The sequence below is a fragment of the Vidua chalybeata genome, chromosome 8 (assembly GCF_026979565.1).
Source record: "Vidua chalybeata isolate OUT-0048 chromosome 8, bVidCha1 merged haplotype, whole genome shotgun sequence".
NCBI lineage: Eukaryota > Metazoa > Chordata > Aves > Passeriformes > Viduidae > Vidua > Vidua chalybeata.
Window position 1 is genome coordinate 26,868,671 of NC_071537.1, and position 23,527 is coordinate 26,892,197.

At 43.7% G+C, this 23,527-nt stretch overlaps 1 protein-coding gene across 1 annotated transcript; it reads right to left on the reverse strand.

The window, feature by feature from the left end:
• Positions 1–460: 460 nt before the first annotated feature.
• SNCG (synuclein gamma) lies at positions 461–16,546 on the reverse strand. Its single transcript, XM_053949145.1, has 5 exons — positions 15,946–16,546; positions 10,949–10,990; positions 9,951–10,078; positions 1,955–2,032; positions 461–845 (listed from the first exon to the last, which is right to left on the reverse strand). Exons 1-5 carry the CDS (start codon positions 16,064–16,066, stop codon positions 816–818), a joined length of 399 nt encoding a protein of 132 aa, XP_053805120.1. The 5' UTR covers positions 16,067–16,546; the 3' UTR covers positions 461–815.
• Positions 16,547–23,527: the final 6,981 nt, after the last annotated feature.

Genomic DNA, 23,527 nt, shown 5'->3' on the forward strand with positions numbered 1-23,527 from the left:
CACGTGTTTCACAGCAACCCTACCCATCCCTGCCAGCAGCAGTGCAGTTCTGATCAGGGCAGTTGGTGTCCATCACATTTCTTTAATTACCTTCTGGCAGCTTGTTACATCCTGATGTCAGGACAGCTTTCTGGTGCAAACAGAATAAACTGAGCTCAACATCACTTTCACATTCCTTTAAAAAGCTTCCTTTCATCCAATATCACCCCCACATTCTCTCTTAAACATGGCAAGTATTTAAAAAGTGAAATATTTGTTTTTCAGCCCTGAGAGACAGAAAGCCAGCCTACCTACAGTACTGTTTTCAGAAATACAATTTTTCATATTCTTCATCTCTTAAAACGTGATTTAAGGCCCTTACAGTTTTAGGTATTCTAGTACTGCACTTTTACAGGAAGAATGCATCAGACTGGAAGGATCCACATCTAAAACGTGCAAACAAAGCCAACAAGACAGAAAATTTGTTCAAACACTTTTTATTAATTAAAAAAAAGAATATTTCCACAATGCCTAGAGATCCCAAGTGCCAGTGCATATGGATGCAAGACACAGATTCGTGAGTCCAACCAAAATACACAAAGCAACTGGGAGGCCAGGAGGGAGGTTGGGAAAGACACACAGCCCAGTACACACCTGCACGTTACTTACAATTAGAGGAGTCTGGCTTACATATATTGTATGACTGGTTTATGAGGCAAGTGCAAGACTACAGAGCTGAACGTAGTTAGCCTATGGACAGTGGGATTTTCCTGTTGTGGTATCAGCTAATAGTTCCATGTATGCTCTTGGAATGGTCGCTTTTGAGCAAGAATTCCCTAACTTGATGGATCACCTTCAATTTCACCCTGTGAGAGAAGATAGGTAAGAAAACAGGTAAATATTTCCAGTGGAAAACATAAATAAATAAATTTAGGAGAAAAATTAATGCTGACAGTCTCTATACAAAACCCTACAAACAGCTAAAAACAATGAGGACCAGAGGTGATGCAGAAAATAAATGAATTATCTATTCCTTCTGGAAACCTGACACACTCCTGGTGTAACTCAGATCTCTGGGGTAAACACAGGTGTGAATTCACACGTGGTGGGAACCAAGTTAATATGGGGCCAGGCTTCACTGGCAGGAGTGTCCTGCTTTGTGCTTCTGGGTCTGCTGCTGCCTGACATCAGCACTGGTGCAGCCATGCAGCCAGTGGGATTATGGGGCCCATTTCTGGGACTGGCAGTGGGGAGTGATGGCTGGAGGAAGGTGGGACATGCAAGATGAGACTTTTAGGAGCTTTGGGTACCATGAAAACAGCCCGAGCTTCAGAAAGGCTGAAAACTGGGGTCTGGGTTTATGCAGTACTTGTGGAAGGGACAGACAAAGGCCTTAACACTGAAATTGTAAAGGAAATACCACATGAGAAGTGTTTGCCCCTGTTGTCCGTGTTGGACAAAAAGTCATCCTTGTTCAAGAGCTGAAATTGGCCCAGAGACAAATTTTTGACCCAGGGCTTCAAAAGAACATTGCAGGTAGAACAGTTCAAAAATTAAATGAACTAATTTAAATACAGAAAAATCTATAGAAAAACCTAACTTGTTATCTAAATCTCTTCTAAAGCATGGCAGCAAACACAAAAAAGCTATTCTATATGATGACAGAACCACAGGACAGCATTAACTTTAATATGTGCATTTGTACCCAAAATCAACCCAAATCAGGCAGTAGTTTGCAATCTGTCCATCTGTCGCTCATGGAAAATTCCCAAGATAAGGAAGTGGCAAAAACAAGAACAGATGAGCTCAGGTTTTTGTCCAATAACTCAGGAAAGTGGGAACAGTGATGGGCTCCTTGCATGGCAGTTCTAGAGCCACAAGTGGCAAGGGGGAGACCAGGGGGAAACCAGTAACCCAGAAAGAGGCCAGGTGTGGCGCAGAGAGCCCGGGGCAGCGGGGCCGTGGCACCACTCACCTCTCCGCCAGCGCTTGCCGGGGCCCCCTCTCCCTCCAGCCTGGGCTGCTCGGGTGGCTGTGGTGCTGCCAGGTCCTCCTGCCAAGTCACAAGCAAGATGTTTGTCCTTGCTGCCACATGCAGAGTCATCGCCCTAATCTTAGACAGGCTGTGCAAGAGGGGGGTGAGCATTACACACACAAGCAGAATAGCAGCTTTAATAGGTGGCAGATACTGCTTGAAATCCATTTTGGTCGTGCAGCTGGTTTGAGCAGATATCTATGAAAAAGCCAACTCAATTTCTTACAGCTTGGTTTAGGGTCTTTTTCATACAGAAAATAAGTTCTTTTTCTATCATTGAGACCAGAGGTTTGACTCCATCAATGTGAAGAAATTTGGAAGGAACAAATAAATTTATGTATAGCAAGGCTATACCCAGCCTTTCCCCACATCATCTTACCCTAAGCACTCACCAGTTCTCACCAAAGAACTCAACTAAAATTATTAAGCTTCTCTGTTCCCTTTGAGCACACATGCCTAGCAGCTCCCCTGAATGACTCTCTTCCCATATGAAGTCAAGGCCACCATAGAGGAAACCAGAGACACATACATTATGGAGAGGAAAAGTCAATTTTTCACGGAAGGCAAAGTTATACATTTCAACATTTTGGAAACACAAGGCCACCACTTTGCTTGGTGCTGCTGCTGATGCAATGCAAATCAACATCCCTGCCAAACCTACTGTAAACAGAACTTTATGCTCCATGTGTTTAGGGGACTTTACTTTTCCTTTTCACACATGTCCTTACTTTCCTGTCCAGCCACAACTGTTCTCATCAATGGGATAACATCCCTGCCATGCATGCCGCTTTTAGGACTGAATTTGGGAAAAAAGGTGATGTGAAGTAAAAAGGAAAAATAGATGGAGTTACATAGATACAAGGTAGAGCCCATGAAAATTAAATCTGAAAATTGAACTTCAGATCCATTTGTGGCAGCAAGGGGAGCCAGGAGGTGGAAGCACTGCAACCTGCTTGTCCTACCTATGGGCTTCCTGCTCTCCATGAAAGCTACTGTAAGATCAATCCATAAGATCAATCCACTGGAGACAGAAAATAGCCAAAGAACAAACTGCAGCCCTGTACTCATGTCTGTCACAGCTGCAGGCATTCCTCCATCTCCCTGCTGAGACCAGAGCTGATAAGTCTGCTTATGGAGAGCACCATGTGCTGCTGGTGTCTCCAGATGAGAAGCACAGTGTGACCATCTTCTCCTAAGGAACCTGCCCTTAACTTGCATTGCATTGTTGGCTGAAATGATTCTTGTTGGTACCAGCCTGAGCTATTTTAAGCAAGCCCAGGTAACAAAATTACATCAAACTGCACATCATGGAAGCCAGTTTCTCCTGCAGGGAGACCTGCAGCTCTTCAGGAGCTCTGATGCAGCCACTCGGTCACAGTCTTTCTGAAATGAGTCAGCTCTCCTGCTGCCAGCAAACAGCTCACTACTCTGAATTTGTGGATGCTCATCCAGCCTCAGGATCCAGCCTGTGGCTTTAAAGCACTTTACATTTGCATTTACATTATACTTTGCATATCTACACCTTATAACTCAACAGCGCACATTAGGCCAAAGCAGGTAAATAGGCTCAAATTGTATTTTGAAGCTTTACAAACAGATTTTTGACTATTAGGTGGAAAGGAAAGAAACTTCCAATGCAAGCCACTGACAACAGCTGCAACAGCAGGTATTTCATAGTGTTTTGCAGGTGGAGTTGCCAATTGCTGTGTGAAATCGTGAAGGTCAATCAAAGGCAACTGCCTAAAGTGTGAGCTGCAATGGGAAAACTGGAGACCAGCTCACAGTAACACAAGGACCAGTGCAGTGCACTCCATCTTTCTACAGGGTATGACCACCTATTGTTCCTGTGGGCAGGGAGCTTGGCTCTGGTAGATGTGGAAAGAGTCCTGGGAGAGGGACACCTTTCTCAGGACCACCCCTGGGACACTTTATCCAAGAGTATTGGATAGGCTGGAGAATCCCTGTTCAGCTATTGTGGTGCTTGTTAGATCCCTTGGATTGTGTTCTCTGCCAAGACTGCTTCAGAAGGCTAAAAATCAACCATCTATTTTTAGAAGGGAAGCAACTGAGTTTCTGGAGGGTGTTTCTAAGCTATGTTGGAGGAACCAGCACAATAGCAGGATGAAGAGGTGTCAGGCTGTGTTAGGGATGTCGCTTCACAGCCTTTTTCTCACGCGCTTCCACCCTGCCCGGAATAGGGAGCAGGAGATGGGGAAGGGCTGCATTCTTCAGCTGGGTGGCACCTGGCTGGGGATTGCAGGGACTGCTCAGGAAGACAATATACAGAGGAGGACCATGTGGTGTAGGGGTCTTCACTTTGCACAAGGAGCCAGAAATTCCTGGGCACCAGCTCCAGCTATAACACTGACTCACAGAACAATGCTGGGCAAGAGAGAAGGGGTGAAAATCCAACTTCCTTGGGGGGCAGAAAGAGTTTCGCCATTCCTGTCAGTGCTCATCTCCTCATTGAAAGGGGCAACATTTTCTAAGCTAAAGGCATGTTGAAACCATGAAACAATTAGTAATGCTCCTCCTGCTCTTAAAGGGCGAGCCAAATATTCCCCCTCAGAAATTAGGTACTTTCTTAGAAAAAAAGTATTTTAAATGGAAATAAAATTAAATATTTAGTTTGCTATGGGCTAATTTCTTCTGGTTTTGGGTGGGCACTTGAATCTTTTTTTGCTAGTGAAGAAAGAAAAGTGAAGTACTTGAACATAATAGTTAAGTGAAATACAAGACCTCAGAATTCCTTCCAAGAATAGTACACAAGTTTTTAAATATGTTGTGTGTTTAAAAATATATTTTATGTAGAATATATACACCACAGGAGATCTCTATATATAAAATACAATATTTTGCTACGGTTATGAAACAGAGGTACATGTTCAACTATCACTAATTAAAAACTCAACAAATTAAGACCTGCCATTTATAAACATATTCCTGTGTAATAGTAAGGCATTTTAAATAGACTGTACTATAGGCTTCTTGGTTCAGATATTTTAATAAGGTTTTTAAAAACTGATTTTAAAAGCCCAGAAATACTGGGAGAAATTAATTACAATTTAATCCCACAGATTTCTCATTTTCACAGGTTCTATGAAATTACCTTTTTCAGCTCTTCAGCAATTGACTTGTCTACTGTCTGAGTCCATATATGAAGTGGAATTTATCTTTTTTGTCTATATTATCTTACAGGCCAGTGGAGGTTCTGTTGCTGTCCCCAAATATTCGGACATAAACAATCTTACTAAGATTATTGTCCTTATATAACAGAGAAAACAGTCCAGATATTGGATGCTGGAATATACTCATCAAATCTCAACAAATTCAGTGGCAAGCAAGATTTCATTATTATTATTTTAAGGCTGAAATGCCAGAGAGGTTCACTGGCAGCCTAATGTGCTACAAATTCAAGGGCCCTCAAAGGGACATAATTGCATAAGGTGGAGAGGTTCAGCCTCCTGTAGTGCTCTTGACCTTGGGTGCTGGAGCAAACACGATGCTGCCTGGCAGCATCCCCAAACCACTCCCTAGGAAAACCTCAGGCAGCCTGGCAGGTCCTGTGGACGAGCTGTCCTGGACAGGTTTCAGGCTGAGTGCTCAGAGTGATGCTGACAGCTCTGACTAAGGGGTCAACCCTTGATTAAAGTGAGTGGACCCACCAACAGGACAGACAGATGGGCATGCAGGATTCCTGTCTTAGCCTACAAATCCAGGTAGTCTTTTGTGGTGGCTTTGTTTTTATCCAGCTCACAGCCAGACTCTCTGGGAGTCTCCTGGGACTGCTTATACAAATGATACATATTTAATGTGTATCCTATGGGATTGCAGCCTTGAGCCATGGAGCACATCCATCCATGGTCTTCTAGGCTTTAAGGCTTCACCAATGCCACTAGCTCAGCTATTTTGCATGGGAAAATGTCTGCCTGAATGCACTAATGAGACTGAGAGGGGAGCACAGAAAAAGTGCCTGTAGGCAGAGTGCCCCACTCCATGTCGCTTGTGCAGACTCCCGTGCTCCATGACATGTGGAAAGATACCACTGGGATGCATCACTCCATCAACTAAGTACAGGGAAGCTTGAATACAAAGGGGAACAAGTTTCAACTATTTATTCTACCTAATTGTTGGGTAGTTTGCCTGTTGATTTCCCTGCTTCTCCTGCTTAGCAGCTCTGCCCTTGGTGGCTTCTCAGATGCCCTTGGTTGCTCTCTCCTTGTGGCACTTGCCCAGCCCAATCTAACTTGAACAGGAAGGTCACTCAGTTTCTGCTTCTAATTCCTTCCGTGCGACAGACTGTCTTTGCATCGGAGGTGTCACAGGGTGTAAGTGAAGGGAATTAAGGCCATGAGCAGATGCCTTTCTCATTCAAGATGTGCAGTTGTTATGAAAGATGAGCCATGGCGTGGGTGCGGCCCATGTGTGCCAGATCAGGTGCACAGAAACGCTGTGATCCAGCGAACGCGCCCAGCGGTTGCACATAACTGACAAACGCTCATTTAATTAATGGGTTGAAGTAAAAAAACAGATCAGAGCCAATTCAAAGTGACAGAGTCATGAACTGACAACTAAATCATAAAAACTGACAGGACAAATAGATCTAAAGAGAAGATTTAGGTGGAAGGCGTAGGGAAGCATCAGTTACTGGGGAAATTGTTCCAAACCCTGAGGGACATTTTGACAGCGTGTGTAGGTACATGGGCTTGTTCCCAGCCACGTGGTGTCTGCATTGCAGCAAGCTCTGTGCTGTGTCATACGGACGAAGCATTAATCCTCTTCTAAGACAGGGATATTTAGTGGGTGCTTATCTCACTGGAATCTCTTAATGTCCACCCCAGGGATGGGGATGGGTACAAAGCCACAGACAGAACACACTACTGACTGGTTTCATTCCTTTTGGCAGCGGAAAAATTGCAGAGGGTTTATAATCTCTTAATTTACAGATTTTTTTACTTGATACTTAAAAACTCCCCCAATTTAGTCAATTCTTTCTTGTACTCAGCAGTGACCAGGTCAGTGCCAAAGCCCTATCAGGCAGTGCCAGCACAACTCAAGGTTGTTCTCATCTGGTGCTTGGCATCCCTCCATAGGTGTAGGGTTACTTCAGCCCCATTTCCTTCTGCATGGCTCTGAGTGCTCCCCACAAGGACAATAAGGAACAGCAGGCTGCCAGGGTGTTCACCTTTCAGTGCCTGCTGTGATGCAACAAAGGGCTGAATTCCTTCCCAAGGCCAAAGTCACCATCTGATACACCTGCACCCCATGGCTATCCTGAGCAAAACTTAATCCAAAACCCTTAGAGTAGCCTTCTCTTTCCTAATGTGTGCCTGCCACTGATCCCAGCTGTCAAATGCACAGACTAAATGTCAACAAGCTCTCTGTAATTGATATTAACACCGGCAATGGCCAGCTGGGGACATGCTGTCTAGGCCACTGGAGTCCCCAGCCCCGCCTCACCCCAAGCACTGCTCAGTGCCATGCATTCACAGATCCCTGGCACTTTGAACAGCCCTTCTAGTGCAGGGAACAACACTGGAGATAGTTGAAAACACAAATAAGATGTTGGTAAATGCTCTGTGCAATTAGAAAGAGGGAGGATAGTATGGAGCACAAACAAGTCTCAGGACTGGATGCTCTCTCAAACTTCTGGGGCTGAAATGTTTGTGATTCTTCCAGGACTGCAGGATTTTAACAGTGGATATTCACTGTTTAAACATTTAAAAGTGATACATTATCACTCTTAGTGTATCTCCGGTGGGTCTCCCTCATGCATTACAGTGCCTGGTGCTGCTATTGGCAGACTCTGAATGTATTTCCATTAGCAAGTTGTGTAACATGATAGGAGCAGTTCTGGAGAAAAAGCAGCTAGTGCTGAAAGCCCAGCACAACTCCTTATACCCTCTGGAGCAGCTTTGGCTCCATGGCAATTATCCATTAGCAGTGGGGATGCAATTCATGTGTGTGTGGAGCCCATTCTTCTGTGTCTAGCTGGATCTAAAAGGTGTCTAGCTACATGCTAAAGTATGGTGAGTATGAATAAAAGATTTGCACTCCTAAGCTGAACTAATCCAGCAGAACCCTCTTACACAGAAACAAATGCTTTTTCTGAATTTTTTTCTCCTGTGATTTTTCTTGTTTTTCTCTATTTGTTTTCAGTCTGCTGCCTCAGCACCTCTGCTGTTTGGCATGACACTGTACCCAAAACAGTTTCCTGGCTCCATGTAGTCTGCTCTTTGGCATGTGACACATCCCAATTTTTTATTTCTTAATCAATCTCCATTTTAAGTCTATGCAATTGGACATCAGTGGAAGACATCAGAATGACAGTTCAGATGCTCTCTGGAAAACCTGCACTGGTTTAAGCTCTGAAATCAGCTGTAAACTGTAGCTGTCAATCTTTGAGGTGGGATTCTCACTTAAGAGGAAAGGAGAAGAGGATTGCTGCTGCTCAGTCCTTGCTGGAGGGGAGACAGCTTGCTATCTGCAGCAAGGATTCCTACCATCAGCAAATTCCTCACTCTCCTGGGTCAATCACACCCCATGGTCAGTCAAAAGGTAGGAAGAGGTATTCTGGCCCCATGGAATTAGGAACTGCTGTTTGCACTCCTGCAGCCTAACTGCTGTTCCCTGTGGGAATAGAGATTAAATTTATCCCAAGGGCTTAGCAGAACTCCTGTATCTGCCCTTTTCACATGCTTTCAGGAGGACATTTTGCGTCACTTGTAGCTGCTGTTCTCCTCTTTTGTTAGGCTATTCTCTCAGGATTTATATGCTGTGTAGAAGTTTTGTCTCACATCACAATGTGTTTATGTGCAGGTCAGGAAATTAATCAGCTCACTATCTGAACAATTAAAACAATTTTGGCCAGCCTGGCTTTGCTTTGATTCTGGGTTTGGGTTTGCTGTGACTCATAAAGCTCATGTGGCCATCAACAGCACTGATCACACTCTCTGAAGAGGAGAAAGAGACAGGCTTACCTAAGAGCTGCCAAGTATTGGCCTCCTGCTGTACAAATGGGTGCTGTTTGTTACCAAAACATCTTCTCTAATGATCAACTCTGCCTTCATGGAAGGAACTGTTCTGCTCCTTCAGACGCCCCTTAATCCCCTCACTTGAAGCAGCCCCGTTTGTCAAATTAGGCTGGAGGACAGAAGATGCCTTGTCTGAGTCTGGCTTAATCCGTACACAATTCGGGTCACATGGCCTTTTATCAATAAGCACTTGGTTGTTGTCAAACCAGCACGAAGCAGAGCAGCAGGGTCAGGCTTTCTGCTGGAACCAGTCTGTGCCTGGCTTGCTGCTGCCCTCTTCTGCCTCCGGAGCTGCCGTGGCCAGGGCGAGCCTGTGCATCCCAGCAGCACGGCACGGGGGTGAGGGCAAGTGCAGGCTCCCGTGCCTGCCCACTCTGCACATCCCTGAGCTCTGACTCAGTCCAGACGCTCACTGCAGCCCACACACATTTCTACTCAAGTCCCTGGGAAAAAATGCTTGTCTACATTCGTAAGAAAATGGAGAGCCAGAATCTTGCCAGCAGTGCCCACTGATGGGACAAGAGACAATAGGCACCAAGTGATTAATGCATCCATCTGAACAGAAGAAAACAAGTCTCTTTTTTCCTGTGAGGGTGGTCAAACACTGTCACAGGTTGCCCAGGGATATTGTGGAGTCTACTTCCCTGGAGATATTCAAAACTCATTAGGACAGTCCTCTCTCACTGACCCTAAGGGGGTTGGACTGGATGATCTCAAGGTGTCCCTTTCAAATGATATGACTCTGTGACTGTATTAGGCATTATGTGAAAATATTAAGTATTTTACAAAAGCAGATATTGCTGAAAACCTTTCATGAAATAAGCAAAACCATCAACTGTAAATGTTTGCAGGTTAATTCAAGGGCTTTTCTGTCCTGCCCATCATAGAAGAAACAAACACACCTTTTTTACAACTCCTGTAGTGGCCACGATGTTCTCTGCTCCTTCTACAGTCTTGTTTGCCACTGTGTTCACGCTGGCTACTACAGCTTCTCCCACCATGTTGGCCTGTTCTTTGGTCTTCTCAGCAACTGCAGTTTCAACAAAAGCAGAAAAGTCAGCTAACTAGACACTGCCAGAAGGCTGCCAAATTCCCTGGGATGACAAATGATGGCATTGATATAAAAGAAGAAATTAGCCCTGGTGCAGTCCTTGTTTGGATATTTTAGATGAGATCACGTCTGAATTTAGATTGTGTATATGAGGATTTTTGTCTGGCACAAAATGCTGCTTAGAGAGCAGCACTGCAGCCTGTCAGTCTTTGTGGGCAACCAGAGAATGAAAAATTCACTGTCAGACACTAAGAGACAACAGTGTAAATAAGGTATTTTGCATTGCAGACTGTGCATGACCTTTTCCAGGTTACTTTCTGTTTGATTTAATACCCCTTGGCAGAAAACAGCAATAGTTATGAAATTCTCCAGGGAAAGGATCCATTAATCTTCCTTCAGGACAGTCCATATGGCTGCTCCTCCTTGGAGTTGGGGATATCCTAGAAGGGACCTTTAGGTCCCTGACTCTGCAACTGCCTGACAGGACTCTCCCAAAGACCCAGTTTTGGCCAGACAGGGTCTGATGCAAGTAAATACTCTCTGTGTGCTGGGCTGTGCACCTGACATTGTGAAATGTCTAAATAGCTGTGAACCATCCCAGTCTGCCAAGTAACCTGTATTAGATTTTTTCTGACCTATTCTACTGATTAAATATTTTCTCCCATCCATGTCCACTGCAAATGCCAGACCCTGAACCATCACTCCTGGCAAGCAGCCTCCATTCAGTGGGAAGGTCAGGCAGATCAGTGGTGTCCCACAGAGACCTCCCACTTGGCAGGGGTGATTGCCTTCCCAAGAGGTCAAACAATCACCACAGATTTCCACATCCCTGTCGGGCTGTGCTCTTACCTGAGGTCACACTTTGCACTACACCCTCCTTGGTCTTGGTGCCTGTGAAAGGAAACACAATCCATCAGTGCTGCCTGGAAATTACACTCTGATTTCTGGACACAGATGGCTTCCTGCTCTGAGGAAGTGCAATGGGGAGCCAAGGTGCTGCTGGTACCTCCTGCTCAGACACAAAACATTTGTAGAGTCAGAAAAGAGACCAGCTTCCCTCCCCAGTAAAGCCAATGAGTATCTTTGTGTTGAGAGTTGGAAAACTTCAACAGCAAATTCTCTGGAGATGCCTAGACCTGAAAAACCTTGTTTATGAAAAATTGTCCCTGCAATATTTCCAAAATGGGCAGTTGAGTGGTGGTAAATCAACTAACATTTAGTTGTAAAAATGACTGTAAATAAAATCACCTGGTAACATCTCACCTACCTCACTCTTCCAAGACAAGAAGTCACATCCATGACACTCCCCTGCCTTTCAGTGGGATACTTGGCTGCAGTGGTCATTTAAGTCTCATTCTATACCACTAATAAAGACTGGAGAAATCTGAGACTGAATTTACAGAACCACCACCTACTTCCTACATACCTGCTTACTAGATTCCCAGTTTGGTGCCTCAGCCTAGGCTGTAAGTGCCTGCTCAAAGCAATGCACAGAAAACAGATGGTTTTATCTCACATTATGAAAATACACCATATGTATGCTTACATTGTAATTTATCTTGCTGTTCTCAATGCTAAAAAGCTAACGGGATGTGAAGGTATTCAGTTTGCAACATAAATAGCCCTGAGGAATAATTAATCTCTGTGATTTTCCTCCACGCTTGAAGTGACAAGCTATAGATCCTTTCTACTTGATACTGCTGCAGATAAGTTAAATCATATGGCACATGGGCAGCCCCCATGGTAACTAGGTGCTTTACACATTAAAAAAATAAAGAATCAAATTTATCTCTCTTGAAGTTAAATAAACACAAGCCAAAATATTCCACTGGTCCCACTTTACTGTATATTGCAAATCATCTGCACCTATACAGGTTTTCTTCAGGTTTCCCATACAGATACAACAAAAGGATTTCTATAGCCAACTATCAAAATGATAAAAATGGACAACAACCAGGCAGATTTTTGACTCCATGAGAGTGGAGCATCCACGGGTGTGGTGGGAGAACCAAGCTATAAACCACAGCTCATTCTCATTAACAGCCTGAGAAGTAAAACAGGTGCAGTGCCCTGATAACAACAGGTCCAGCCCAGCTCTGTTCTGCCTGATACATTTTGTGTATTACAGAATGTAATTCTCAATTGTTGATTTATTTTGGTGGTTACAATGTTTGCCTGGGGCAGAACAAAACTGTTCTACAACAATATGCCCTCAACATTTCACTCCACCCATCCAAACTGTCTTAAAAGTCAAGAAACGAAATCTTTGTACCTTTAACTTGTTACTGCTGTAAGCTGAGTTCCCAATGATGAATATGATATGTGTGCACTGCTGTGAACTGGATTTAATAATGGTGCCCATGATACACAAACATGTGCAGAAGCACAGCACTGAGCAGAGCAGGTGCAAGTCTCAAGCCACGAATGTGAGCCCCTGAATGGGCCAAACACACAAGGTTCAATTCAGACACCATCGTGCTTCGCTTTCCCTCCCAGCAGCATTCCAAGAAAAGAGTGCCACAATATTGATTTGACATACAAGGTTGTCTCATATTAGACTCAGATCCTCAAGCTTAGCCCTTTGCTGCTTTTTGGTCAAACAGCAGTTGACAGGTAAGCAAAGTACATGATTTGCTGTACCAGCCTTTCATGCCTTTGCTGTTTTGCAGCAAACACTCTTAGTGAGACAAGAGCTGCAGTTTTGTATGTTTTTTGCCAGACTTTTAAGGTGACTATCTGGGCTCAGTTCTTTTACGAGGAAGAGGAATGAGCAGGTGCTATATTTGCGGATGGAAAATAATTCCAGAAAGGAGGGATGCAGATAGAAGAAAAACATCCGAATCCATTTCATGACAGAAGCAATGTCATTGGGAAGAGTGACTGCTGCAGCCTGGGGAGAGCTCGCCTCATCCTCCCAGCCCAGCCACACCCGATGACTCAGGCTCCCATCTATTATGCACCGCATGAAACCTGACCTTCCGGCGCACACTTCTGCCAGCAGCCCGCATCTGTTGAATCAGAAAGCAATCACCTGATGCTCAATCTCATTTCACTCATTAGTCCTTGCCTGCAGCTTGTGTACCCAGAATTAAAAGTTCATGCGTCCTGCCTCTTCTGAGTGCCGTGAGTCATCCGCAAGTGCTTTGGGACCGCCAGGGTGGGACCGAGATGGTGGAGCACTATGCCCTGGGAGAAGGTCTAGAGTGGAAAGGAATATTTTGATGTGCACTAAGTCCTGCAGGAATCACTCAGTTTAAACACAGCTCGGTGTGTTGGGGCTTTCTGCAACATACAGGGTCGAAAATCATTCTGGAAAACTAGAAGTGCATTCTTTGTTGAGGCTTCCTGAACCATAGCATTAAACAGTACTAATGACTCAATACTCTGATGTGGCTTTGCATTAAATTCAATAATTAACTTCAGTATCACTTACACCCCTATTCAAAATAAATTTAAAAAGAGAGCCCACTGAACCAACTGCTGGATCCACACTAACCATGCAGGGATCTCCTGACACTTCAGCACACTCAGAGGCTGTTAGAATTTGGAGAGCAGACGATTTCCCCAAGCACAAAGGTGACCCATGTTACAGGACTTCTCCCTCTCCTTTCGTGCACTCTCTTCTCTACCCCACCGGTTCAGCAAGGCTGGCAGCAGGGCAGGAGCACCGCATTGCAGGCTTAGCACAGGAGGGAGGCATCTCCTGTCTGCCATGGGCTGTGGGAGCTGAACCTGTATGGATCAGAGGGGGGATGAGGTGGCCAGTGTCCCAGTGATGCTGTTCACTCCAGACAGATGCCTCTGAGTGAGTATTATTTTCTTCTCCTGGGCAGCAGCAAGTGACTCACCAGACATGGTGGTTGTGCCCAGACGTTTGGAATCCTCCTCAGAGAGTCAGCAATGAGTTAACACAAACCTGAATAAAAGTCAGGGATCCACTTCATCCATCCTAGGCCCTGGGGATTTTGCTCTCTTTCCTGATGTTCTCAAAAGACCCATGAGGTTCAATACAGTATTATTCTCTCCTAGCATCCAAAAATTCAAGTCTCATCACCTAATGCTCTAGGTGAAGCTGCTGGGATAGGGCTCTGCAAGGGAAGAAGCAAGGAAGGAACAGTTCAGGTCTCTGATTTACTCTTTATGTGGCACAGAGTGACAAAAGGCAGCATGAACAACATACTAATCATTCCAGTTTTAACCAATATACCACACCTCCACTTTCTCTGGCTATTAAAACAAACCCCCCATTTTCTGAACTAATCAGCATCTGGTCTTTATTTTTCCTGCCTGTGAAAAACTGAATTTTCTCTAAAGGACTGAGCTTCCCAACAGGAACTGAATGAGGCCAAGGCAAAGCTCTGTCCAGTGCATGACAGGGCAGGAACCAGCAGTATACCAACAAACCAAACCAATAAAAGGAGAAAGCACTTAATCCTCACCTTGATCTTTATTTGATCCTCATTTAGAGATTAAGGTTTCAAGGCTTTTAGTTTTAGGCTCATAGAAACTTTATTGAAAAGGTTAGAATCTCCTAAAGAGACCTCTTGTGCAACAATGAAAACCAGGTCACAGTATGGAGCTGTACAACGTGACTGAAAAGAGATGTGAGAAATTATGTATAAAAACTCTGAATAACCCCAACACAACTCAGATCTGGAAGCAAGTTGAGCAGTAATGATGCCACAATGTGACACCCACACGTGACATTTCTTAGACTGGTGTTTCACTTACTGTATGTAGTTGGTTTAGTTGTTTACAGGAATGCTGCTTACCTTTTTTCTTGTGGGTCAGCTTCAAATTGAAACATGAACTGTTACATCCATTCATTTCCAGCATGCCAATAATTAGTATTTAAAATTTCAAGATAAAAACATTACCAGACCTGCTACATACAAATTTTGTATTTAATTTGTAACATACAAATATATATCTGTAGCTATTGGCAATAGAGCAGTTTTAAATATAGTAGCTAAGTACAGCTGTGGATGTTGCAGTAAGATAGCAGGAAGAGTCTGCATGTAAACTTTCCTACAAAAAGAAACATTCCCACATCCAGCAAAAATAAAGAGCTGTGTGAAATGCAGTAATCAGCAGTGAGATAATCAGTCTTGGGAACCTAAGACTCTTTAGTTTGTTATATGGAATATCTGACCATCCAGCCATATAATTGCATGTGCTACATAAGTGGAGATAGTGGGTTTTGAGGGTGACCTTGAAAGAGGGGGTTTCAGCCCATTAATTGTGAAAGAGGTCTCCAGGCAGGACATCAGGCACGCTGTTTTCCAGATCCTATTCTTTGGGCAAAAGGAATTTGGGCGTCTCTTGTAAAGCAAGATTAATGTGTGCAAGGGCAACGAAAGAGGTCGGTGAACAGGAGAAGGATTTCAGGACAAACCCATTTGTTTGTGGGGAAACAGATGCATCCTGCAATCCCCTCTTACTAACACTGGCTCCTCTCAGGGACCTCCTCAGTGAGTCCCTCCCAGTGTGGAGGTAAGGCAGAGACCAGCAGTCCTGGTTTGCCTGGAGAGTGCCTGCCTCACCCTGCAAACAATCAGTGAATAGTCAAACAAACCTTACACCTGGGCATCTGCTCCTTAACATCATTCTGCCTTCACTGAAGTTGTGGTTTCTATGTCTAACTTACAGCTGGGGAAACTGAGGCATAGGGAGGCTGTGGTACCCTAGGTTCACACAGCAACTCTGCAGAGCTCAGGATCTTATCCAGATATCCTGCTAGTCACTCCCAAGCTTCAGCCACACCATATAATTTCCCCAGTCTTTCGCAGAGACAATCTACACAGCTTTTCATGCTCAGAAGTAGATCAAAACTAGTTCTCTCTTACCTACGTACATTACCCCTTCTTTGGTCTTCTCTGCAGCCTCTGTCACTCCCTGCTTGGTCTTTTCTGCAGCAGCCACCACACCTTCTTTAGCAATGGAGAAACCTTTCTTAAAGACATCCATTCTTGTTGCTTGTTAGGGTATTGTCTGGGATGATCTGAATGAGGGAGCAAAAGCAGCAAAGAGCACCTCAAGGCTGGGACTGCGAGATGCAGCCTTACCCTCGGCAGATAGTCGGCTTCTCTGGCAGGCTCTGCCTTTGCTCTTCCTCCTGTGCTGGATGAAGGCAGTGTGGCAGAGCTCACAGCCCTCGCTGGCTCTTATTGATGAAGTGTGCTGCAGTGTAGCCAATGCCCGTGTACAGCTGATACTGAAATATTAATGATATGGATCTGCTTGGGAAGCTTTAATAAGGGAGGGGGAGAGGAGGACGATGACAGCAGTAGGTAAGGAGCTGTCTGGAGAATTTCCAGACAGAGAGCGCTTTTAAAATATGCTGCAATGCTTTCAGTGAAGGATGGTCTCAGTGAAGAGGGAGACTGTAGCAGAAGAGCTGAGTTCCTGAAAGGGCATCTTCCCGAGGCTGCAGCAGCAGCCAAACACCAGCTCTCCTGGCCCCAGAGGGCGGAGAGCACGTAACGCTGACAGCATTTGTAGCAAACAAACAGGGTCAAGGTTTCTTGGTCTGCAGTTACCAGAATCCACCCTGCACAAAATGGTTACAAGAACATTACTTCTAGTAAATCCTGAGAAAAAGGGAACCAGCTACAGCTTGGTGCTCAGGTGAAGCGAGCTTGAGGTCCCACCTGCTATGTTTTGTCAAGTGTGAAGTCATTCTGTATAAATTGTGGGGTTTGCTCAGCTGTACATCCCATTACAACAGATCATTTCTGAAAAATCAGACGCCTGTCGGGGGAAATCCTGTTTCCTATTTGTTTCTCTGAGTTGCTGTAGACAGAGCCCGGCTCTGCCGCCGCAGAGTGAGACAACATCTCACACCAAACACCATTCCTCACGTCAGAGCTGGTGCTGCAGAGCACAGCAGGGTGAGAACAGCCAGCACAGAACTGGCTGGGGAAATTTTACAGAAGACCCATCCAGCCTCAAGGCCTGGCTAGGAAAAAATACCAAAACATGATCATTGATCACAATTGGATGTCCTAATGTACTTGCAGTTAAACTCAAGTTAAAGTGTCTTCTGAAGTAGATCCTAAGTGGCCCAAATCAGCTATTGCATCACCAACAAACTGAAGTTCAGTGCTAGCTGTGAAAGCAATTGCTGGTGCAGCAAGGTGATTTTTAATTTATTTTTTTAATAGTGTCAGATGTAAAACTATGGAATCCACATTACATCAGCCTTTGAGTCTAAAGCATGACCTGCTTTGGCTGTTTTTCAGGCAAGCAGAATATGAAATTCAGAGGCTGAGCTGCATTTTGGAAAGATAGCACATCCCAACGTTATGAAGTGCAGTGGTCTGCAAGCCACTGCTGCCACAAGTTATCAGCCTGGAAGTGTCAGATGGGGAATGACTACACAGAAAAAAGTCTGAACAAAAAATGTGGTACCTGTACATACATGCAGACATGTACACAGACAGTTCTTTCTGTGGAACTAAGAATAATTCTTCAGTTTTTGGAAGTGTTTTTTTTACCCCATACAGAAATTATTGGAAAGCTGTTGATCTGGGAAATAACATACACAGTTCTTAATCCTTTTCTCACAAATAAGTCTCTTACTTATAAATGAAGAACGAATTTCCATCTGAACACAAAGGAGCCAAATCTCTGTCAGACAAATGAATTTATCAATTGCTAATTTTAAAAAGTGCAGGAGTCAGAGGAAGGCCAGCACAGCATACCAATTATTATAGGAGCTCACATCGTTCCAGAATGTTGCAGTAAGAAGTGGAAAAGGTTTTTCTTACCATCTGTCAAAATTCCCCTAGGTGGTTGTTGCTATGGCTGGTGCTCCTCCCAAGGTGCTCTCAAATTGAAGACATCTGCACCTTACTGTGCACCATACAACAGGGTTTAACCTCACTGCTCCTGGAGCCAGTCACAAAACTGCCATTGATTTCACCAGGCCCAGGCAGGAGTCTTGTTTTAACTACATTTGTTAAAAAAATGAATTTACCATCTTTGGGAATTGCTCCAGAGCCTATTTACTTTTTCACCTATTTACTTTTTTACTTTCATTTTTCAAAGACCATTAAAGCAGAGCACAAGCATTCCCAGGGTTATGAGTTTTACTGGTATTTTCAGGAGAACACCAAGGCTGATAAGGCTGAGTGGGAAGCATATCTTGATTTTGTTCAGCTATTGTTCTATCATTGTGATTTGTACAATTCAATTTTACGTATTTTGCATTGCTATAAAAGGTAACAAATACATGAAATATCAAGCCATCCTGGGATGTGAAACATGAATCATCACCAGATTGAATTAGCCAATACTCAAGTGGGATACTCCTTTCCTGCCTTCTCCTGTCCCAATGACCTTGAGAAAGGGCTCACAAGACACATTTCAATGTTGTTGGATCCCTCCCAGGCAGCAGGCAGTTTGCACAGGCATTGTTTTACCTTGAAACCTTTTTAGGAAAGCTCTGAACTCAAGACAACATTGTAGAAAATCTATACAGGGCAAGCATCCACAATGGCTCCTCAATGTTTGCCACCTCCAGGTGACTGCAGGATCCTTCTACTCAAAGCAGAGGATTCAGTCCCAGTTTGTTGCCAATCCTACCTCAGACAAAACTAACAACAAGAGTTAACATAAGCTACCTTGGTTTTAAGATTTTGCTAGGGATTTAACTTCCTGCCTGGTAAGGTTTCCCCCTTTGTTTCAGGTAAGATATCAGCAGAGAAAGGCCTCCAGCAGGCAATTCAGAGGCCCCAGGTTCCTATCTCACCTGGCAGCAACCTCTTTTTCTCTGTTTTCTTCCTTGCAACACCAGGAGAAGCCATTAAGCTACATCACCGTAAACAAATCTGTAACTCAAAGACATTTGGCTGATCTGCATAAAACCAAAAGAAAGCCTTGTCTTGACTTGTGCAATGACAAACCATCCACTTGCTGTTCATTTAAAGTTTGAATTCTGGCTGCTCAGACTTGGCTATTGAGCCTCTTGCTGGGTAACAGCAAAGTTTCTTGAAACTTCCCCTGAAAGGAGCAGTTCCCCACCTCTCATGTGCCTCCACCTGTCCCTGGGTGTTGGTGGCTGACACCTGGAAGCAGGTCTGTGCAACATCTGCCAGCAATTCTGGAATATGGGCAAGGAATTCTAACTCAAGTCTTCTTACTCCCAAAGCACTGATCCAAGGCAAAGAAAAGAATGCAAAGCGGAAATCAACATTCCCTGTCCTCTACTGTCTTTTTCTTTGTGTCTGCAACAGATTAAACAAGATTTTACTTAATTTGGGTCTCTTCCTTGAATTTTCCCAGTTGCAAGCTACTCCACCACAAAGCCTTAACCTTGTCCTTTAACAATGAACTTATGCTGAAGACTAACAGCTGACAAAGTCATTTTGCTGGATGAAAGGAGCATGATTTGGTCATATTCTATTGAAGTATTTAAATTGCATATGATATTGTTTGAAAGACAGGTAAGGAAAGGAAAGACAGACTGCTTTTGTGGCTGGTAAATATCCTTTGTGGAGGAAGTTCTTTTATGAAGAATAATACTAACATTAACAGGATTGAACCTTGCTATATATAAACAGAAATCCTTCCTCTCTCTCTCTCTCTATTTATGAAAACTTCAAAATGCAGAAAGGAGAACTGTCACAGATCTGTCATTTCCATGCCCTAATGAAAGCAAGCAGTTGTCTGACATCCTATGGCAAACAGTTTAGGACTTGAATCCCTGCATGTATGTTTGTATAGGTAATGAGCTAATTTCCTTAGCCAGGGAATGAATAACCCAGGGACAAGCCATTTTTCAGGAACACACGCAGGGATGAGCCACATGCAGCGCACAGAGTGCTGCCAGTACAGCGATCTTCCGTGACTGATCTCTGCTGTCAAATACCACTGAGAGCTTTTGAGCAAACCATAAAAATACAGGCAACAAGAATTCATCTTCTCCCTCTGATGGCCAGACCAGCAAAAGGAATTGCTCTCTAGCCCTGCAGTCCCCTCCTGACACTCTTCTCCCTGTGCTCTCTTCCTCCAGAGCAGTTGCACACGCATGAGCGTGCATCGGCAGCAGGCAAGGGATGAGACAGCATTTTCCAGATCTAAATCCCAGTGCCTAATGAGAAGTTATCCCCTGACTGTGCTTGCTATCAACAAAGCTGTCTTCCCAGACATAAAATCCTTTCAGTTATTCAGTCTGCTTCAGAGATTTGGAACTGGGATATAAGAATCTAAAGCAACACCTGCTTTCCATCTTTTCTTGGCTTTTTAAACATTTTTTTAAAGTTTTTTTTTTCCTTTTAAATACACAGATTTGTAATTTAAGTCTATAATTAAGAGTTTTACAGAGTAGGTAGTGAATCTGGAAAGACAGAAACAAAACAAACAAATTCATCAGAATCTATTAAGTGAAAACTGAATTTCTAAGGGCTTTTTCTCCAGAGACATGCTGACTGGAACAGCCAGAGCGTTTGCTTCCCAAGTACAGCCGAGCCATTCATCAGACAGGCCATTGGTCAAACACATTGTTTGGCACTGTTTACTCCGAGGTTGCCCACCTCCTGTCCATCTGTAGCTGCAGGGCTCTGACCCTAAACAAAAGGAAAGGGGCCAAGATGAGGTTTTGTACCTTAAGCAGATTGCCCAGGAGATGGTGCTGGCATATGACGACTTGGTTATGGAATTGCAAACAGGACACTGAAATCTTGGGGCAGGCAATATCAGAGAGGGTTAAGAGCTGTGTTTAATGGAAGTGGTTAGAATTACCAGACGAGGCAAGAGCACTCCTGACACTTATTGGCAAGATCCTAGGGCATAAGTGATCGATCCAGTGTAACTGGAAACATGAACTCTTTAAAGACTAGCTTGAAGTCTGAAGAAGTTTGAACACTTTGAAGAAGTACTTCCTAGAAATACTTGGAGGAAAGGTATTTCCATGAATAAGAGCACAAGGGGAAAAATAAGTCACTAGTGACTGGGGACGAGGAGTGGAGGAACAATATCTTTTGGCTAGCTGTTCTCAAAACCACTAAAAACTTGTGAGAACCACCAGGGCATCTCCAAAGATCCCCACACCACTATTAGTACAACAACCCCTACTGAATGAGTTTTGAGTACATTTTTGGAGTAACACTTCACTATAACACTTCACAATAACACTTTCCAAGTAATGTTCCAAACTATCTTTTAAATTGATTTAACTCACCCATTTTTTCATTAGAGCAGTGGTACCCAGCTCTGTAAGTGTAACCAACACTAAACTAGGCAACTGAAGAGTGACTAAATATCTACTGATGTTAGGTGCACAGATGTCTTTCTCATCTAGAAAGTACCACCTAGAAGACAGGGACCTCAGAAAGCAATGAGCAGATTGTTACAGCAAATATATGTCTGTTTTCCCTGGTTCCATGCTGAGGCAACAGCTCACAAAAAACAAAAACACAAAAACCACAAAAGGAAAAAAAACCCCATACACAAAAAAAGAGGCAAAGTTGCGCTGTATCTCATTCCTGAGCAGGTACACTCCTCATACCTGTTCCTCTACAGATATAAAAGAAAACTTAGAGCTCATTCTGCCAGCAAATCTGATGTTTTCAACCAACAGTATAAACCGAATGTGTTACTCAGATACCACAAATTGTAATAGCTGTTACACAAAAATCTCAACTACTGTTCAGTAAGGAAGTTCCTTTGAATAATAAATGTCTTTCATGCGTTCATGGCAGCATTCTATGCTATGCCTACTACAAAGAAAGGGACTTCATCCCTTGCCTTGCTCCATATTTAGCATCTTTCATAACCATTACCAAAAACCATCATGCTAAATTATTAACCTGCAAATCTGTGCCTGCTGCACCCACAGGGCAGCACTATTACAAAGGTACAGAGAACAGGTTCTTGCACCTGGAGGGGTAGCAGATGTTCTGAGCTAGGAGGATGGCAGAGAAACACTGCCCACCACTTGGGAGGGATCACACCCTTGAAGAATGACTTCAATACCTGCAGCACCAAGTCACTTCTCTGCAAGCCAGGATCTCACTGCAGGTCAGGCTATAAGCCTGTTGCTTGTTTTATCTCATGCTTGCCTCAGTTCTTTCCTGATAATGGTCTTAATATGTAAACAAATACAATGCTTAGGTCACATCCAGTTACTTGTGGGAAAAGCACATTTCTATGTGAAACATGGCACATGAAATATTCACACATTGACATGTGTTACAGCAGGATGCACACAATTCGGAAATAAAAGCAGCAGGAAGGAACAGAGGGAAGTTGCTAATTTTTTTCAGTCTTCAGTCCAGACCTTGTGATTTCATCTCCCTGGAGAAGTCACTGCTACAGCAAGAACAGGTTTTCCCTTAGAATTAGCAAAATCTCTCCCTGCCTGGCCCCACATGTTGCTGTCACTGCTCTTAGGCAGCAGTGTCTACCACAGGTCAGGAAGGGCACTTCTGCATTTCTCTATGTTCTTTCCATTAAGCATAAAATAGGGGCATCAGGAGAGGGGTGCAAATCCAGCCAGTGATAAGGAGATGCAAATTCACAGCCTTTAATAACAAGGCCTTCCAAAATCCTGGAGAGACTTTTCCTCTATTTTCAGCTGGTATCAGAACAAATCCATAAAAGCTTTACATTTAGTGCTCTGCAAGACATACTGAACTCTGGGCTAATCTTCTCATCATTCACACTGCAAGATGATCTAGCAGTCCTGCATTCCCACTTCTTTTGTCAGTGGAGCATCATTCTACTTCACTTTATACTTTAAAATGCCAGAGCACGTCACCCTGCAAGACAGTGAAAGAAGAAACAGTTAATGAAAGCAACAAAACTAAAAGCAGCACCACCAGCAAAGCAAAACCAGTAAGAAAATAACATGAACCTCCACAGACTTTAAAAAAAAAAATTATTATTAGAATGTGGTGACAGAGGTAGCTCTTGACAGCAGCTCTTGGCTAGTAGTTTTTCTTTTAATGATAATTAAAAATACAAAAAAAAAAAAATTAGGCTTGACACCCAGAGATGACAACTGAAACAGAAATTCTTAAAAATGCTCAATTATCCTGACCTCTCTGAAGGACAACTTGATGAAAATCTTCCATTTTGATGGGAACAGACTATAATTCACAGAGCTATTTTGCAAAGGTCGCAGAAGAAAGGATGTTTGTAGGCTCTTTTTTACTTTTTTTATTTGCCCTGAGTCCCTCAATGTCCACAATTTGTTCTACATACCACAAATACTCTGCTGCTAAAGCCAAGGTATTTCAGCCCTTAAACTGTAGGAAAATCTTCCATGTGCAGCACTGGACCAGGCAGGTCTGTGACATTTTCTGGCAGTGTAATGAGAGTCTGTTAGAGCACTCAGCATTTTCTTTCCTTTCTTTTCTCTTCCTTTCCTTTAAGCTAACATCCTTTTCCTGTGCCTGACGGAGAAGGCAGTTGATAAAAGCTGAG

What these genes read in the sequence shown, in the direction of transcription:
- SNCG (XM_053949145.1), bottom strand. Translation starts at nt 16,066, where the DNA reads ATGGATGTCTTTAAGAAAGGTTTCTCCATTGCTAAAGAAGGTGTGGTG. An exon ending in AGAAGGGGTAATGTACGTAG is followed by an intron (nt 10,991 to 15,945) that starts GTAAGAGAGAAC and finishes TTCCTTTCACAG; the next exon opens with GCACCAAGACCAAGGAGGGT. An exon ending in AGTGCAAAGTGTGACCTCAG is followed by an intron (nt 10,079 to 10,948) that starts GTAAGAGCACAG and finishes TTGAAACTGCAG; the next exon opens with TTGCTGAGAAGACCAAAGAA.